Source organism: Berghia stephanieae, chromosome 10, assembly GCF_034508935.2.
Source record: "Berghia stephanieae isolate SIO BIC M18660-M18661 chromosome 10, UCSD_Bste_1.3, whole genome shotgun sequence".
Taxonomy (NCBI): Eukaryota; Metazoa; Mollusca; class Gastropoda; order Nudibranchia; family Aeolidiidae; genus Berghia; species Berghia stephanieae.
Genome location: NC_088369.1, coordinates 23,684,443 through 23,704,872, shown reverse-complemented (window position 1 = coordinate 23,704,872; position 20,430 = coordinate 23,684,443). Strand labels below are relative to the sequence as shown.

The 20,430-nt window shown below is 39.2% G+C and overlaps 1 protein-coding gene across 3 annotated transcripts in view; it reads left to right on the top strand.

The window, feature by feature from the left end:
• The window catches only part of LOC144980846 (uncharacterized), a 46,043-nt gene that overhangs the window by 4,226 nt on the left and 21,387 nt on the right, over window positions 1–20,430 (top strand). For all 3 annotated transcript variants that reach the window (XM_078928710.1, XM_078928711.1, XM_078928709.1), the window contains exons 2-3: window positions 1,992–2,123; window positions 19,918–20,051. In XM_078928710.1, the coding sequence (XP_078784836.1) occupies window positions 1,992–2,123; window positions 19,918–20,051 (266 nt within the window). The remainder of the gene's footprint in view (window positions 1–1,991; window positions 2,124–19,917; window positions 20,052–20,430) is intronic.

Here is a 20,430-nt window from a genome sequence, read left to right as displayed (position 1 = left end):
TATCTTGTTGTTACCAACATAAGTGCCTGCTCCACTCACTTTTCTGAATTAAAAATTCACCCCATACACCGGAGCATACTCAATGTCTCAATCGTTTCTATGTTATATGTTTGTGATGAGAATATTGGCTATTAAGCTTAACTGCTGGTCAAAATTACTTCGCGATGGTGGTGAACGAATCGGCGATCTCAAGAAGTGGGTGAGAGAGGGATCTAGTAATGACTTTGGGTTTGAAACGAATATTTTTATGTGTTCGTGGATAGCTCACACGGTAGAGCCACGCTCTCACCTGCCAGGCGGAGTTGTCGTACCAATAAGGTCGCAGGTTCAAACCCCACCACCGCCGCGAAAAAATTTTTTATTCTCTATTGTCTTCTGGCACTTTTCTACTCACTTCATATCTTGTTGTTTCCAACATAAGTGCCTGCTCCACTCACTTTTCTGAATTAAAAATTCACCCCATACACCGGAGCATACTCAATGTCTCAATCGTTTCTATGTTATATGTTTGTGATGAGAATATTGGCTATTAAGCTTAACTGCTGGTCAAAATTACTTCGCGATGGTGGTGAACGAATCGGCGATCTCAAGAAGTGGGTGAGAGAGGGATCTAGTAATGACTTTGGGTTTGAAACGAATATTTTTATGTGTTCGTGGATAGCTCACACGGTAGAGCCACGCTCTCACCTGCCAGGCGGAGTTGTCGTACCAATAAGGTCGCAGGTTCAAACCCCACCACCGCCGCGAAAAAAAAAAAAAATTTTTATTCTCTATTGTCTTCTGGCACTTTTCTACTCACTTCATATCTTGTTGTTACCAACATAAGTGCCTGCTCCACTCACTTTTCTGAATTAAAAATTCACCCCATACACCGGAGCATACTCAATGTCTCAATCATTTCTATGTTATATGTTTGTGATGAGAATATTGGCTATTAAGCTTAACTGCTGGTCAAAATTACTTCGCGATGGTGGTGAACGAATCGGCGATCTCAAGAAGTGGGTGAGAGAGGGATCTAGTAATGACTTTGGGTTTGAAACGAATATTTTTATGTGTTCGTGGATAGCTCACACGGTAGAGCCACGCTCTCACCTGCCAGGCGGAGTTGTCGTACCAATAAGGTCGCAGGTTCAAACCCCACCACCGCCGCGAAAAAAATTTTTTATTCTCTATTGTCTTCTGGCACTTTTCTACTCACTTCATATCTTGTTGTATCTGTGTTTACAAAATATTCTAGTTGTATTGTTGAATTAATTTGGTGAATGACCTGTGATAATGTAAAGCACCACTATTATTATTATTATTATTATTATTATTATTATTATTATTATTATTATTATTATTATTATTATTATTATTATTATTATTATTATTAGTATCATTATTTAAGAGTCATGTGTTGAGTCCATGACCATAACTTGATTGTTTTATTGTTGTTTCCTGGGTGGGGTTCCTGACCTTCCATAGTGGGCAGGGAGGTACTTACTGTGTTTTCTATCGCCTTGTATCTGTTTTCCAATTGCTTTCTGTCTCTGTCATGGAATGAGATTACTTATTTTGTCCTGGCCCTGGCCAGAGTCCTTGGCTGGGAGGGAAACAGTCGAATGTATTGTTATAGTTTTGGGAGATGATACTTTTTTCCTTATAAATCATCTCAATGTTATATACTGTTATTTTCTCATCTTCAACTATGATTTGTAAACATTTGAGTGTATTCCTCTTAGTGGGATCTTGTGCTGGTGTCTGGGTAAGACATTTAGGTGATCTTAAACTAAGTACTTTGATAGTGTGCTCTTGGAATCTACATCTGTTCCCTATTTGAACCATTCCCCTTTGTCTTACTTTTTCCTCAAGTCCTTTTAATTGTATATCTAGAATATTTTCACTTTCCAATTTTCTTCCTTTTTACTGGTGCTGATATGACCTTAATGTGTTGCAAGTGCCGTAAAACCCTTAAATACAAAAACCAAAATGATTGTTGTTTTACACAGACGCACATCGAGCTCTTGAGCTTCTGGAGGATTATCACACACGTCTCAACAAACCTCAAGACAGACCCCTGAAGACGGCCATTGAGAGAGTCATTCGTATCTTCAAGAGCAGGTTGTTTCAGGCTTTGTTGGGTAAGTTTTTATCTTTTTATATTTTATCCAGCTCTACAATCTGGTTATGGTGAAAAATTTTTTTTTAATGACGCCCTTTCTTAACGGCACCATTAGATCCCATCGCCTAGGCATTCCACGAAGGAATATTATAAGATAATCCATCAAACAGGATGACTGATGTCAACAGGAATCCCCCATGTTGTCCCAGTGAGCAAATTGGGGCTTCATAATCTTGCGCAAGGAAAATAACGAAAGTGCCTGAATTGGGTCTCGAACCCATGACTTCCGGATCACAGTGAATGCCTCAACCACTCTGCCACTTTGCCCCATTAAGATGAAAGACCTTTGAAAATGAAATAGTAATATTATTAAAAACATATTAGTATTAGTTATACTAAGTGATAGAATTTGTGGATATGTTTTACCTACCATCTCCAAACAATATTATATTGGGATAAATCAGCTACCTAAAATGTGATTTCAACAAAAAATGACTAAAAACGTAAAAGTTTTATTTTGTATCATTTTTGAACATTTTTAAAACACAAACTGACATGATACCATTTTGAGGCAGTGGGACACATTGAGTATAACCCTGTCTTTATACCCTGGAGGTACTGACTGAGGTTTGAGTCCGATCCACCACACTGTGACTGTGACCTTGACCCAGTCAACTAAGTCTAGATCTTTGGCATTGATTTTTGTGGTTAAAGTCTGGGGTTTTCACCTTTCACCAGAAATTTTCCCCAGAGGCAAATTTTCCTATGGATTTTAAAAAATCAGGAAAACATTTTTATTTAAAATAAAACTATTGTTGTAATGTAATTTTTATAATATCGAGTAGAAATATGTTAAAAAGTTAAAAGTTTGTGCTCTTATCAAAAAAATAAATAAATCGTAATTTGTACAGTAATAAAGACACTCATATTGATGTTATCGCTGTTGACTGTGTGCTTATGAAGGTTTGTTATTGTTAGAGGTATAATATGGTAACTTGGAACTTTGAAATTCTGATAATAATATTAAAAAATAATATTTTGTTGATTCACGAGGTGGGTGACATTAATTGTAGAGCAACCCTCTCATGACCTTCAAAGGTGCTGTAACAGTAGGGTCACGGGTTCAACTCTCCACCGCTGCAAAAGTTTGCTATTGTCTTCTGCCACTTTTCCACTCACTTCATTTCTTGTATCATCAACATAACATTGTCTACTCCACTCACTTCTGAACCTGAATGTTACTCGAAGTCGACTCAATTCTGAGTATTTGTATATTCGAGGGCGGAGAGAGTTGTTGAATGTGACAGCCATTGTTGGTATTTAGGCTGAAGAATTTTGATAATCTTCGTTTGAATGTTTCTAAATCTTTCACACATGATTCGGGAAGAGCGTTACAGTCTTTGATAGTGCAGGGTGCAAATGAATATATGAAGATGTTTGATTTTGTAGATTGGTGTTTTAGTGTTTTTGAGTGGGTTTTTCTTTGAATGTGTGAATTTCGTTGTATGTCCAGTTGTTTTGGTGAGATGGCTGTCATTTTGTTTGAAATGTTGAACATGAGACTTAGTCGTTCTTTCCGTCTGTCTTTTAAGGGAGTCCATATAAGCTCTGTGATCATTTTTCTGATTCATTTACTTTTAAAAATCTTAAACCTCCATCGCCTGGAGATGTGTTGGAGCCTAGATGTTCTATTTCAACTGTCCAGCTGATCGTCCCTTCTTTTCCCTCAAGTGTATGAGTGCTATCTCCTCGTTATGAGTGCTATCTCCTCGTTTCATTCTACATTTATTATCTTCCAATCGGAACTCGGTTCCTTTGTCAGTAAGGCTTGCAGGCAGCGTTTAGGATTTTAAGAAAAAGCTGAAAACTTATCTTTTCCAGAAATTTTAAAATCACAGATGTATTCTTCTGCGTGATTGGTTAATTAATAGTTTTAATGTTAGTTCTCATTTGTTGAATGTCACTTTTTATTTTGTTTTGTAAAACTTGTATAGTTAGTGTGTGCAGGGGTCCTGTTAGCTCAATTGGTAGAGCACTCGCTTCACACGCAAAGAGACCAAAATCGATCCCGGGTGCAGTCGAGATTTTGTCTGACCCCCTGTTCATCCTGCAGTGAATGGGTAGCTGAGTCTGTTAGATTTGTCAGACTTTGCGATGGACTAGCATCCTATCCAAAGCCAAGATAGCAAGCAATTGCTATTGTCCTTTTCACGCTATAGAAACTGGGATAAACTCCTGCTCCAAGAGCCCAATGGCTGTGAAGGACTACTTAGTGTGTGTGCTATTGTTGTATGGGTCTCTAGGCATGGTATGGGTGTGTGTCAAGTGATATACATGTGTATGTTTCAGCATTTAGTTGGGTCGATATGACATAATTTTAGGGAAAATCCCGAATATGGTCGGTGAGGAGAGAGTATTGCGTCCTCTGTGAAATTTCCATCTGAAAACGGCCTTGGGTATTCCCACCACCGATTAAATACTGTACACAATGACAGCATAGCAGCCAACGGTCCCGATAAAATCGATCGGGACTGCCCCGATTTGACCCGCTGGATAAAAAAAAAATAATTAAAATTAATAGTAAAAATAAAAGATTGAATTGTTAATCGGAATGGAAATGGCCCTTTATGTCCCAGGATTATGGTTTACTTTTTCATTAGCAAATTGGAACAAGGAAGGGAAAAAGCTCTAAATCTAGATTATATTATATACTGGTTCATCAAACATACTGCTGTTTTTTTTTTTTTGTTTTTTTTTGGTAGGATATCCTGTTTTAGCTCTTTGAACGGTTGTCCGCCATGTGACGGTGTTTCACGTTATCCCTTGTCCGCTATGTGACGGTGTTTCACGTTATCCCTTGTCCGCTCTGTGACGGTGTTTCACGTTATCCCTTGTCCGCTCTGTGACGGTGTTTCACGTTATCCCTTGTCCGCTATGTGACGATGTTTCACGTTATCCCTTTTAATCTTAGGAAATGACTAATCTTGACATCAAAGATAGTCAACGAAACTAACGACCTTGTCTCTCCCTCCCTTTTTTTCCCCATTTATACCAATGGTAATTTTTTTTTCTCCATTAATACCAATGGTAATATAATGTTTTTATCTCTCCTTTTCTCTACCCATCTCTGTCCATTGATTGGTCTGTCTCCTTCTTCTCCTTCTTACTGTCACCCCAAGTTCTTTCTTTCTTTTTCTTTTTCTTCACATCTCTATTTTTTCTTTGTTCATTCATATGTGTGCGTGTGAGTGTTTAGAATGTGTTTTTTTTTGGTGTTATTTCAAATAAGTATATTATTTTTTTGTTGTTGTTGTTGTTGTTTGTAATTCCTAATGGTTTTTTTCGATGTGCACACATTTGCAGGTCTGATAATCGAAACGAATCATGGGCCTGTTTTAACATTGGTGTAAAGGACGATATTTTGCGTTGGTATTTCTATTACAACAATGAGAGCCCATAACCATGTAGGTTATCAGACCTGAATTTTAAGTCACATCGCCCCGCTTCTTCGATTTTTCCGTATATCACGTAACACGTGTCACCGACCGTCTGCCCGATCATGACAATCTTGGTCCTCCTACCCCAGATCAACTGTCCCCTATAAACTACCAGCGTATTTCTGTGGGCTCCACTCACCCACACCTCACATCAGTCCTTTTGTCTGATTGGCTGGATGGCTGGTCGGGGCCAACAATAAATGATATTATATATACACCCAGAAAATGGAATGGCTTGTTTATTGGCTATTCCCATCCCCCCCCCCCTCCCGGGAAATGTGTGTGTGTGTGTGTGTGGGGGGGGGGGGGGTTAGATTATGTGTGTCTAGCGACCCCCCCCACCCCCCCTCTCTCTCTCTCTCTCTCTCTCTCTCTCTCTCTCTCTCTCTCTCTCTCTCTCTCTCTCTCTCTGGGTATGTATGTGTTGCTCAATGTCTCGTCTTGTCACAAAAGTCCAGTGTGGTAGATGACAGAAATCGTGGAAAATTCTGGTTCCGACATTGTAAGACATTAACACATCCTACTCGATTGAGGTGTAAATGTGTAATTACCTGGCTATAAGCGGTGACAGTTATTGTAAGAGTATTAGTACAAAATGGACGCTTTGCAGGCGACTTATACTGTATGAAGTGAAAATATGGTTCCACATGGTCTGCGGTGGAATTAAATGAACAATTTGTGAAACGCATTAGGCATTGTAAATCGTTGGGTATGCTCTATATAAATGTTCATAATTAGTTATTTCTGTCTGTGGAGGAGGGGGGGGGGGGGGGCGAGGAGAACTATTGACGCCTCTTTGAATGCTGATTTGTTGTAAAAATCTAAATCAGTGTGTATGATTGTTACCTTGATCTTCGTTTTCTTCCTTGTCGTTCGTTGATCGTTGTAGGGTTGGGACGTAATCGTTAACTTGTAAATGTCGGACGGTGACAGTGATCGTGGAAAATACGATAAAATAATAAGATGTACTAGACTATATCCGTTATTGATCCTTAATGGAAATTATCATAATGTTACACATCATTCATCGTTATATTAGCATATATTTATACACAGTTATGGTCCCGACGTTCTCTTCAATGATATTTACACACATTACCCCACTCTACTCAGGTATGAATGATTACCTGCTACGGGTGGTGACGATCATTACTGTAAGAGTATTAGTACGAAGATGATGCCTAGTGGGCAATTGGTACTGTATGAAATGGATATGTGGTTCCATATGGACGAAATGAAACACTTTGCGGAGAACATGGTTTATCCGTCGAAATTCACTATATAAACGTTCATATTTATTTATTTATTTATTTATTTATTTATTTATTTATAAATTTATTTATTTATTTATTTATTTATGAACATGATCATGAATCTTGATCTCGTGGAAAATTGACCCCTGAGTAGGCTGTTCTGACATAGTCTGAAAACAGACAAACAAACAAAAACAAAACAAAACAAACATGTATTAACAAATTTGGTCAGAAAACTCGTCCCTCAATTTTCGATTGATCAAAATGACCTCCTCATCTTGCCAAAAACTCTCGAAACCTGGGACTTCATTGCAGTTTTCAATGATCAATACGTAGCGGTGAGGTGACGAGGACCATTCAAATTGGAATCATACCTACTATAGGGAATGAGATTAGCGGAAGAGTAGTGTCCCTTGATTGGACGTCACCCATAGTCTGTGACGTCACCGGCGGAAAAGTTATTAGAGAGAGAACGTCATGTTGGTTGTGCACATGCGTCTCTCGTCCTCGCTCAGCGAATGAGATACATCAGAAGCTTGATTGACGGTGATTGTGCTCAGCGTTATCCTCGATGCCCGGCGGGAGACGATTTCCTGGCACTGGCTTAACAAAATAGAGAGGAGGACTGGGGAAACCCCTCTCAGACGCATACTGGACGGTGCCCCAGGTTCGAGCCGAAATAAGCCCCGGTAACCCTTGTACTTGAGTTCCCTGACTTCGGACAGGGTTGCACATACAAGATGAAAGTCGACTTGGACGACATCGGTCCCTCGTGGGGGCGTGGACGTAGTCTCCTCCAAACTGGGAGAGAAATTGCCTGGCTTCTGTACTGCAAGGGGAGACACTGGGTTGCGGCAAAAACTGAGATTGAGAACCTGCCTAACGACAGCGACGCTTCATCAGTTGGGACAATCCATCCGTCCATCACGTACGCGACTTTCCACCTGTCCCACATAATGTACGCGTTGTGGACAAGAACCTGAAACCGCAGAGCATCTAATCAAGCGTATGCTCTGATGAGGCTAAGGGCGGGTTCGCGCCTGTTCATAAATGCAGCAACGAGTTCACCGCCTGGATACTCCCATCATAATATACTCTTAGTAGTGCGAGAACATGAGAAGCTGCCCAACATTGCTGTGCCCTAAAAGACAAACAAACAAACACACATTTAAACACAAAACTTACCAAATGTTGAGGGAATACTCTGAATTTGGCCGATTTTACATATTATCTAATTATATCGACGTGTACCTATTTGCAGGTCTGATAATCCAAATTTTATAGTTTCATTTTGTAATGGAAAAATTGTCAAACCAATGCAAAATATTGTCCGTTACAACAATGTTAATCCAAGCCTGACCTCCCATAGTGGGCAGGGAGGTACTGGCTGGGGTTCCTGACCTCCCACAGTGGGCAGGGAGGTATACACTATGTCTTCTATCCCCTGTGTCTGTTTTCCAACATGCTTTCTGTCTTTGTCTTGGAATGAGATTACTTGGTTTTGTCCTGGCCCTGGCCGGAGTCCTGGCTGGGAGGGAAACAGTCGAATGCATAGTTATTGTTTTGGGAGATGATATTTGTTTTCCTTGTAAATCATCTCTCTGTTATGTATTATTATATTTGTTATTTTGAATGTATAATGTAAGCATTTGAGGGTATTCCTCTTTGTTGGAGACGTATAGGTGATCTCAAACTAAGTACATTGGTGGTGTGCTCTTGGAATCTACATATATCTGATCCCTATTTGTTCCCAGTTCCCCTATGTCTTACTTTCTCTTGGGTGCTTTAATTGTAATTCTATAACTTTTAACTTTCCCATTTTCTTCTTTTTTACTGGCGCTGATATAACGTAAATGTTTTGTAAGTGCTGTAAAACCCTTTAAAACAAACAAACAAACAAACAAACAACCCAAGCCCATAATTGCATTCGGTTATCAGACCTGCTAATGTGTGCCCGTCGATTTTTATCGATTAAATGATTGGTCTGTTATTGATTGGTTGATTTATTCATTTGGTTAATTATGCATGCATGAATCGATATTTGTTGAATTTAAACCCGTAATTCGTATCTTAAGTGGGATTTGGAATGGGGCGTTGAAACGGAGGAAGGAATGGTGTGTGTGTATGTGTGTGTGTGTGTGTGTGTGTGTGTGTAGGGGAGGGGGGGGGGGAGGAGCAGGGTTGTGGTGGTGATTAGGTGAAGCGGAAGGAGGTGAATGTTATTTGGGTGGTTTACATGATCAGATGAAGATGCCTAATTCACTCTATAAAATTGGCTATGTTGAAATCGCTTATTTGGTTTTGTAACTATATCTTGTAGCCCGTTGGCATTCCTACGGTTGGAGTTGGAGCAGTGGGGGTTCGTGGTGGTGGTGGGGGGGGGGGGGCGATTTATTCTGGAAACTGAAATGGACAGACCCCCAACGCAATCTCGATTTAGCCGAATTATCTCCCCTTGTGGCTTATTGGGTTGATATCTATCGATAGGCACATCTATCTCTGTGCGATCAACGTGAACAACACGAATTGGGTTAATATAAAGAAATCAAATTAGTAATTTACACGGTCGGCTTCGAAGCACTTCCGGGTTTTAAAAAAATGTTGTTTTCTTTCTATACTACATTTATTACTTTATTATCATTTTAAAAAAAATCTTCTCTTAAGCATGTCCGAGAAAAAACAGTGTCAAGTGTTACTGTTTACGAGGGACACCTTCTAAAGCGCCTTGAGCACGTTTAGTGGATATTGCGCTATATAAAAGCTGAAGTTTAGTTTACAACATAATGACTTAAAATTTACTCTTATGAGGTGCAAAGAGGTCGCTTTCTGTGTCTTTTCACTTCTATCCTTCATGTTATGTTTTCCATTCCCATGTTACTCTCTGTCCTGGCGGGGATACTTCGCTTGGAGGTAGACACCCCCCCCCCTCATTATATATCATCTCTCTGTTTCCTATTGTACTTTATAGACATTAAGGAACTGGCACCGGTATAAGATAAAGGTGCCAGACAAAGCAAGAAAGAAATATACAAGAGAAGAGAAAAAAACCATCCCAGAAAATCAGTCTAGCTCGACTGGGGATCGAACCTCTTGCTTTGTCTGGCACCTTTCATACACACTTGTTCAGATCTTTATATTGTACTTTGTAAACATTTGAGCGTATCCTTCATTAGTAGTTGGGTTCTTTGCTTGTGCCTGGATGGGACTTTTCGGTACTGTCAAAATAGGGACATCAGTGAATTGCTCGTTAATTCTTTTGTCCCCATTGCCTTGATTTTTCTTTGGTGCTTATAACGTCAGCCGACAATGAAAACATGGATGGATACAGTAATTAACAACCAGATGGACGCCAGATAAAGATTTAAAGTAATGTATTTATGTGTCTATTGTTGTTGTTGTTGGCTGAGAAGATATTCGAATCTGAAACGTTTCGTGTTTGGGCTAACCCACACCGGAGACTGACTCCGACGACCCGGCACTGCCGTCCTCTACCGTCTTCAGGATAAAGACGTCGGGCACGGATAAAATACTAAGAATAAAGAAAAGAACCGGTAGACCTACCCAGCAGGCCATATTGAAGTACAAGTTCCTGTTAGGCGTCCGTTTTGTACCAACACGAGTGCAATATCCGTCACTACCTATAGCTAGCCACTCATTCACACATGTCGAGTGCAGTAATGTGTGTAAAGTACCTTTCCCAAGAACACACGTTGGGACCAGAATTTTTCCTCGATTACCGTCACCCACCGGCCACTGATCACGCTTAACATTGTTTGACTTTTGTGACAAGACGAGACCGAGGCACATAATAATAATAATAATAATAATAATAATAATAATAATAATAATAATAATAATAATAATAATAATAATAATAATAATACACATTTATATAGCGCTCATTCTCGTGTAAAACACAAGCTCTGGGCACTTTACAAAATAAATATCAATTTTAAGTGAAAAAAAATAAAATAATAACAATAATTCATAGCCAAATCAAGGATTCATAGAGTCAAGAAAAACAAATACAGTAAAAATGTGTCTTGAGGTTATTTTTAAAAGTAGGTAAAAACTTGCACTCCCTCAGACCACGTGGTAGTTCATTCCAAATCTTGGGGCCGAAACAAGCAAACGATCTATCACCAAATTTTGTTCTTGATCTTTTTCCCGAAATTTTCGTTTGGTCATTACATGATCTTAAAATGTAATTTTCAAATTTACACATGACCACGTGATCTGTGAGATATGCCGGTGCTATACCAGTCAAACACTTATAAACAAGACATGCTGCTTTGTAATATGTGCGCTTTTCAATGGGCAACCAGTGGAGAGAGGCCAACAAAAGGGTTGCACATAATGTGTAATGATAATATCCCTCTTGGTTCAGATCCTGTATCAGGTTTTATCAATATGGGGGGTTTGAGGTATTTTCAAGCAGATCCAAGGACACTTAGTTTTATAAATAAATAAAATAAATTTACTTCACTCATCCCTTAGGGAAGACTTGAATAACTAAGTCGTCCGTTGCAGGCAGCGTCGCAAAGTTTACCAGGGCTAGGTGACTTGCTCCGTACATGACACACTGCGCATCGGGTAGTCGAACTCGGTTCGTTTTGGATAGGAAGCAAAGACCATACCGCTGAGCCAGGCTGCTCCATATCCTTGGAGCTACAAGATACATATCGATGGTGTGCGGATCAAACTTCTGAAGTCCCGATTGGCGGATCAAAACTCTGAAATCAACATACGAGCTTGAAGTCAACATACGAGCTAACTCGGATCCAGATGTCTGATCCGCCAAAAATTAAATGAAACACGGGGCGCAAACTCATATGTAGACTTCAGAGTTTTGATCCGCCGATCGTGAAAATTGGGACTTCCGCCGACCATCGAAATATTGTTGTCCACGGGTCTTACCTCTGATCTTTGTTGAATTATCTAGATAGTTCCCTTTGCCTTACTTTTTTTGTTTGTTTTCACCCTGAGATTCTTGTTAGCCTGGCCTAAATCTGTTGACTTTTATTTTATCATCTTCCTTTATACTCGCGCTGAATTGACGCCCCCTCCCCCTCCCCCTCCCCCCCCCTTCTATTTTCAATAGAAAAGTAAAATGAAAACTAGGCACCGTCTGTCTTGAGATTCTTATTAATTGTTGATATAATGTATTGTTAGCTTGTCAAACAGCTACGAATTGCAGTACTGAACATTTAAAAATTCGTATATTTAGGAGATGAAAATAGAATCGGCCATATATAATTACATTTACAGATCAACAATTTACCCTCACAGTGATGAAATAAAAACTTCAAAAGCCACAAAATTATGTAGTCTGGCATCGACTTTCATTTTCATTAAGTTTTGATGACTTAGAGATGCTCATCAAGTTCTGAAATTGAAGCCAAAATTTCATAGTCATAGCCAGGTCTGTAATAGGCTTCAACAATCGTGACGTCACTCCCCTCGTAATGACGCATAGTAACTGGTTCTAAACTATCGACGAGCATAAAAGTGTATCCAGATGAGAAAAACATTATAAATCTGATCATATTTTGACTTTTATACATTCTGATCACATGACATGTGAAACAGTTCTAGCCAGCATGAAGAATAAAAAGTACCGATTTTCTTTGTTTAGAATCAAGCTGCTCGTGGCTGGGCGGACGTGACATCAGACTATTGAATCCTATTGTATGTTACAAAAACTGGGTGGGATCTTTTATCATCCCATAGTGGGCAGGAGCTTTCTTGCTGTATCTTCTATCCTCCTATATAATATGTATTCAGAGTTGCTTTCTGCATTTGTCTTGGAATGGAATTACCTTGTTTGTCCTGGTCCTGGCCGGGATTCATTTGGCTGAGAGGGAAACCGTCTAAATGTGTAGTAATTAGTTTTGGAAGATGGTGCTTTTTATTTTCCTTGTAAATCACACCTGTCATAAACCATGAAATATATTTTGTTTGGCTTTGAGTATTATGTTATGTAAACATTTGAGTGTGTATTCCTCTTGGTTTTAAGTAAGCACATTGATGGTTTGCTCTTAGAATCTACATATTATGTTATGTAAGCATTTGAGTGTGTATTACTCTTGGTTTTAAGTAAGCACTTTGATGGTTTGCTCTTAGAATCTACATATTATGTTCCCTATTTGAACCAGTCCTCCCTTTGTCTTACATTTTCTCGGTTGCTTTAATTGTAAATCTAGATTTCTTTTACTATTCCGTCTTCCGTGACAATGACCTAAAAGTATCAAAAGCGCCGTAAAACCCTTAAAAACAAAACATAGGTACTGTTAGCTTGTTAAAAAGGCACTAATCGTATTATACAAGAACGGAAGAAGAAAAAACCCCTCTCAACTATTGGGCAAAGTAAGGAGTTTGAGGGGGTGGGGGGGGGGGGGGGGGAAGACAGAAAAAAGAGGGAAAGGGGGGGGGGGGGGGGGTTGAAGCCAGAGGAACGTTCAATTCCGTGTCTATGGCCAGGGCAAAAAGCACAGCCAAGCGGAAAATGGTGAAACATGATTTAAATCCCAATTTGATGTCGTCCATCGATTTAGCCCGCCATTATCAACGTTGTGTTGTTTAAACCTTGTACCGATAGACGACTAGGGCTCTCTGCTTCTCTCTCTCTATCTATCTCTCTCTCTCTATCTCTCTCTCTCTCTATCTCTATCTCTCTCCTCCCTCTCCCATTCTCTCTCCATCTCCCCCCCCCTCTCTATATATCTCTCTCTCGTCCCCCATCTCTCTCTTTCTCTCTCTCTCTATCTCTCTCTCTCTATCTCTATCTCTCTCCTCCCTCTCCCATTCTCTCTCCATCTCCCCCTCTCTCTCTCTCTCTCTATCTCTCTCTCTCTTCCCCCTTCTCTCTCTCTTCCCCCTTCTCTCTCTCTTCCCCCTTCTCTCTCTTTCTCCCTCTCTCTCTCTCTCTCTCTCTCTCTCTCCCTCTCTCTCCCCTCCCATTATCTATCCCCCCTCTCTCACTCACTCTCTCTCCTCCCTCTCCCCTCCTCTCTCCCCCCCCCTCTCTCTCCCTCTTTCCCCCTCCTCTCTCCCTCTCCCCCCCCCTCTCTCCCTCTCCCCCCCTCTCTCCCTCTTTCTCTCACTCTCCCCTCCCCCTCTCCTTTTCCCTCTCTGCCTCTCCCATCATCTATTTATCTATCTATCTATCTATCTATCTATCTATCTATCTATCTATCTATCTATCTATCTATCTATCTATCTATCTATCTATCTATCTATCTATCTCTAGCCATCCATCCAGCTATCTATCTATCTATCTATCTATCTATCTATCTATCTATCTATCTATCTCTATCCATCCATCCATCCATCCAGCTATCTATCTATCTATCTATCTATCTATCTATCTATCTATCTATCTATCTATCTATCTATCTATCTATCCATCCATCCATCCATCCATCCATCCATCCATCCATCCATCCATCCATCCATCCATCCATCCATCCATCCATCCATCCAATCTTCCCACTGCATTCCGCTTCAGTTTTCGAATTCCGCTTCAGTTTTCGAATTCCGGTCCTGTTCCCAAAGGTGGCGATTCGACAGGAAACGTTTGGAATGACAAACCTTGGAAGAGTACGAGAATCCTTTAACGACAAGACAGATGACTGCTAGAGTTTTCCTTCTTCAATCACGTGTCATCCGCTATAGAATGACATGGACTTCCCAAATATCCGCCTGATCGAAATGCACTTTTATTTTAAATGTCTCGGCATTCCAATGCATTCATGGGCTTGGTTTAACAACGTTGCTGTCTGCTGTACTCAACAATATTTTTCGTTTGTTTGAGAGTATTATTTTTAAAAATTTTTTTAATTTAATTAGTGAAGTCCCATGTTTTAGAGTTTTAAAAAATAATAATAAAGATGAGGGTAATTTTAATTGAGCGATATTTGAAGGACGAGTTTTCTGGCTAAAGTTTTAGATTTGTGTATTTGAAAATATCAAATTAAGAAACTAGGGAGCAGGCACATTAATGTGTAAGATAAAGGTCTGAACAAGTGTGTATGTGTGTGGAAGGTGCCAGACAAAGCAAGAAATAAGAATACAAGAAAAAAAAAACATCCTAAAAATCTGTCTACCTCGACTGGGGATTGAACCTCAGACCTTCTGATTACCGGTAATCAGAAGGTTTGAAGTTCGATCCCCAGTCGAGGTAGACGGATTTTTTGGGATGGTATTTTTTTTTTCTTGTGCGTATTTTTTCTTTCTTGCTTTTTCTGGCACCTTCCATGCACACGACTTGTTCAAATGTGTGTTTTTACAGAGTACGACAGGAAAGCGATAGCAGGGAGAGTTTCTTGAAGTGACCATAACATAAAAAAACTCACATTTCTGCTCATTTTGATTTTAGATTTCAGTGTTTTGGCATGTTGGTCTCATGCTGTATTCATTGTTTTGAGGTCTACCGTAATTAATAACGGCACAGTAATAAGTTTTCATCAATTTCATCAGATCATCAATCAGATGATTGTTTGTTTTGAATAGAAAAAAAAAGATCAATTTTCATACATTGAATTTTATTTTGACGAGTTTATATGATTCAGATGATCCAAAAATTGAAACTGGAAGGGAAAAAAATAAGTAAGTAAGTAAAAATTATTTATATAGCGCTCAACTTCCACAAAAGTGCGCATATGGCTTTACAATATTAATTGTCATTCAAACATTCATTCTTTGACAATGTTGAGAAAACATAATATGAAAAATAATCCCATGCACATACACACAAACTCACACATATTCATTTACATTCATACACGAACATACAGACACATACTTACACCAATATTACTCTCTAACATTAATAACTTATTCTAACGAAAGACATTTGAATTGATTAATTACAACAACAACAACAACAAAAAGTTCAGTGAAACAGGGAAAATTTTCAGTTTGAACTTAAGATCAAAACTGATACGATTAAAATGTCCCTGGACCAATCTGATCGCATGTTAAACAATGGACAAAATGCGTGGAAAAAGAAGTTATTTGAATGTTGGAAACATGAACACCATTCAAATTCAATCCATATAATTCTATCGAAATCATTTCACGGATCATTCGATTCCTATAGATAGAATGAAGATGACGTCACTCAGGTCTTTGTTATTGTTTTTGGCATCCACGTTAATGAGTAATTCTCACTAAACTGTATTAACCAGCCTATAAACGACCAAGGTTACTTATTGTTTTGTGTGTTGGTCCGTTATATTTCCGGATGGCAATGTTGTGAGTTGCTTAGCCAAGCGCACTCTATCTATAGATTCCAAATTCTCAAGTGTTGTAGTATACCTTGTTGTCTTTGCATCGCATACTTATGAGTTTTTCCTGGCTCTAAGAAAAAAGGCAACTGAAGGTCCTTGTTCTTCTCGATACAGAAATCATCATAATATTTGACTAGATCCAACAAAGGCCTCGTGGTCATACACTTGTCAAGGAACGGAAAGGGGAAATTTAACATGGTTTTTATTGGGTTTTTTTTTACAAGATTCGTTTTAGGTGAGATGCGCTGCTTCCGCTCATTTTCAGTTTTATTGTTTTTTTTTTTTTTGGGTCCCCCCCCCCCCCCAAAAAAAAAAAACCAAAAAAAAAACCATTTGGCATCCCTGTTGGTAACATCCACCCATTTGGCACAGTCTCAAAATGGATGTTGTGTAAGTGGCCTTGGTTCTATCAGGCAATACTAAATCTACTGCCTTGTGTTTTTGTTATCGATTCGACACGCGTACCAAATCATCCCCCAGAGACCGGGCGTTTGCTGTTTGCGATGCCTTTTTCTTGTTGTTATTGGGTTTTTTTTGTTTGTTTTTTTTTAATTTAGAAAAAACTACAAATTAAACAACCGATGGGCTTTTAAAACAAAAGAGAATGATCGAACGGGTTGTAGCGGGAAGGGTTACAACCATGGCCGACGAGAGTACTATAGATACGTCATGGTTACAACACACCAGGTGTATTTATTGATAGGCCTGACAACCCAACGTAATTATGGCCATGGGAATAGTGGTAACATTGTTGTAATGGACCATGTTTTGTGTTGGTTTGACTTTGAGAGTATTTCCATGACAACAATGAGCCCATAATCGTTTGGGTTATCAGACCTGCAAGTACGTGCATATAGGACGGCTGTGGAATACTGCCTTACTCTGAAAAAAAACCAAAAAAAAAAAAAACAAACAAACTACCAACCCCCCCCCCCCCCCATAAAAAAATAATAAAAAGAGACAAACCAAAACCAAAACACGTATTTAAGGTTTCGGCCAGAAAACTCGTATCCAACCTGGGTATTCCGCGTACCGAAGCCTTCATTAACTCGGACTTGTATTCTGAAGTCTACTTTAGGCTCGCAAGTACAGCGCCTACTGAATTATGGTTAGCAGTACTCAAGGAAACAACGAACTGATTCCACTGGTTGGACTATTGAACCCAACTCACGATTTGATTTTTTTCTGGCCGTCTGGTCTTGTATTTTAATCTTTTGTTCCTTGTCAGGCCGGGGGCTTCGTATATTCATGGCCTGATCGTAGCCGTCGTTATGTTATAGCCTGACACTGAAATCCAAAAGGACTGGCAGTCTGACGTCCTTTTTTAGGTTTGTGTAGTGTCTAGTGAGTTGTCGTTAGAAGAGCTCGAGGAAACAAGTTATTTCATTGGTTGAACTATTGAATACAACTCACGATTTGTTTTCTTTTGTGCCAAAAGACTGGCATTTTGACGTCATTTTTTGGTCAGTATCAGGCCATAACTTTACGAAGGCCACGGCCTGATACTGACCAAGAAATGACATCAAAAGACACGTCTTTGGCCACAAAAGAAAACGAATCGTGAGTTGTATTCAACAGTTCAACCAATGAGATCTATTGTTTCCTTGAACATTACTAAAGGCAACTCACTGGGCGGTCCACAAACCTAAAAATGACGTCAGAATATGTGTCTTTGTGTCAGACAAAAGTTAACGATGGCTACGGTCAGGCTTTGAGTTTTACAAAGGCGTTTGATCTGGCGGACAGAACTGATGAATATTTACCTAAACGCATAACATCCATTAAAGCGCGTGAGTTTTATTTAAGTGTAATTCTTGTGGCAGCAGTTAGCATGAATTATTCACGGCTATCCATACCCCTAATCTAAGTGGTGAGCCCTGTAGCAACCCATCCTCACCGTTTATTCACAGCAGCATCCAGCTACGACTGCCATCATTGCACACGGAATGGGTTGTGCACTGCATGCATTTCCCGAAAATAGGTGGTATAGAAGTTGATTATAGTCGGCTTCACACTCTGTACTCTGACACCCCCCCCCCCCCCCCCCCCGAAAAACAAAAAAAAACCAAAAATAATAATAAAAAACAACAACTAAGAAATAAACAAAAGAACAAACAAACAAAAAACAACTAAGAAATAAACAAAAACCAAACAACAAAAAAAAACAACAAAACAACAAACCCACACATACAAAAAAAAACCAAAAAAAAAAAAAAAAACCAAACAAACAAACAAAAAACAAAACAAAAACGAACGATCCAGTATTAAAGATTTTGGCCAAAAAACCCGCCCTTCAAATACCGATCGATTAAAATGACCCTTATCTTAGCATAAACTCTCAAACAATGAAGTCCCAGGTTTGAGAGTTTTTGCTCAAAGAGGGTAATTTTAACCGGTCAATATTTGAAAGACGAGTTTTCTTGCCAAAATTTTAAATAACTAAATTATTTTTGGCGTTTTTTTTTCGTATCCAGAGTACATCAGCATCGGATGTAAAAGTTTTGCGGCCAAAATGTAAACAATGCGTTTTTGTCGATATCGGTCCGAGCAGAGCAGTCGTCATCCATTATTCAGAGTTATCCACGTCTTACTTTTTCGTCAAACTGGCAACCATGTAACGGCTCATTCTCGGCTATCACATGGAGAAGTGCTATCTGTTGTAATGGCACGGCCAGTCGTTGTCAGTTGTCTATAAACTGCATGGAACGCATTGCGAAATGCAAACCATTTATTTTAATCCGTAACACTCGGGGATTCTCACCCATCAGCGATGTTCACTCAAAACTTGCCATGAAATCGCTGAATATACAAAGAGCAGACAGAAAGTCGGTCATCTTTCTGGACAACGATAAGTTGATTTAAATTGGGGGGGGGGGGGGGGTGTTCTTTTATAAGTGCTGCCGTTTTATTAGAGAACACAGTTTGTGTTATTTGATTCACGTTGCATACACTGACGTGTTTTGAAAACCGACGACAGACTGGGTCACTTTAATCATCAACCCTTTTGATACACGTAAACGAGTCCGCACGATGTCGTTAGTATCTAGTGTTCAAGATAACAAAATGATCCCACTGGTTATTTTGATGCTGTGCGCTTGGCAAAGAAGAATTGCCACCCCATTGCCAACCGGAAGTATAACGGGTCAACACACAGAACTATGTGTACCTTCAACGTTTATAGTCTGGTTAATACAGTTTATTGAGAATTACTCATAAAAATGGATGGCCAAAAAACAAAACAAAAAAAAACAAAAAAAAACAAAAGTAATAACAAAGACCCGAGTAACCTCAACTTCGTTCTATTTATATATGTACTTTGAATTCAGCTCACTGATCACTTTGTTTTGCAATTCGTTATGTCTTGTATTGTGACGTAATGGGAGCGATCTATATTCATGTTTTCGTCCAACCGAGTCATCAATCACGTGATTTGTTTCTGTACAACGATTGGACATTACTCAATGTATCTATACACGCTGCTTTGTTTATGAAAGTTGTAAACATACCCATGAGTCATGCTGAGCAAAATGACCAATTGTAACGTTGGATATTTCTCAAATTGTGAACACTTTTCACTATGTGGGTCATTTTGAGCACATTTTGCAATGTGACCAATGACCTCGAGCACATGGAAAGTTAATATAGATCATGCCCATTTTTGGGCATTGTCACGCCATGGGTTTACGAAGTCTACAGATGAACACAGAAAATCTAAAAATCTTATTCCAATTCTTTTCTAATTTCATTTTTCTTCTTGTTGAATCACCTTTCAGACATTCAGGAATTCTACGAATCAACACTTTTGGACGAGAGCAAGTCATCACAGGAGAAAACCCTAGAGACTCTTCGCATCGCCAGCAAATGGGAACGCCAGCATCCTTTTACAAATTCACAGAACAAGCAGGAGGTAAGGACTGACATAGACCTTCCTACGCACGCTGACTGAGATAGCATATTATAGATATAGATCTAATAGATAAAAACAGGAAGTTCAGAACGTCATTTATTTTGCGAAAGTAACTTGGAACGTCTAGAAGAGACTTCTGGACAAAGAAAAAAAGAAGTCAATTTGTGACCCACTGCCTGTACACGATATTATATCGGGTGATAGAGATTTGAATATATTATATATAGTTAATATTATGAGACTTGGGATAATTTTAAAGCTTTATTGGATGTGATATATTATTGGATGTAATAACTATCTGTATGGTGCCTTAAATTGACAAAAGCTAAAATTTAACATTTTCCATCGCCTTTACTTTACAACTACCTTTTTTTTTTTT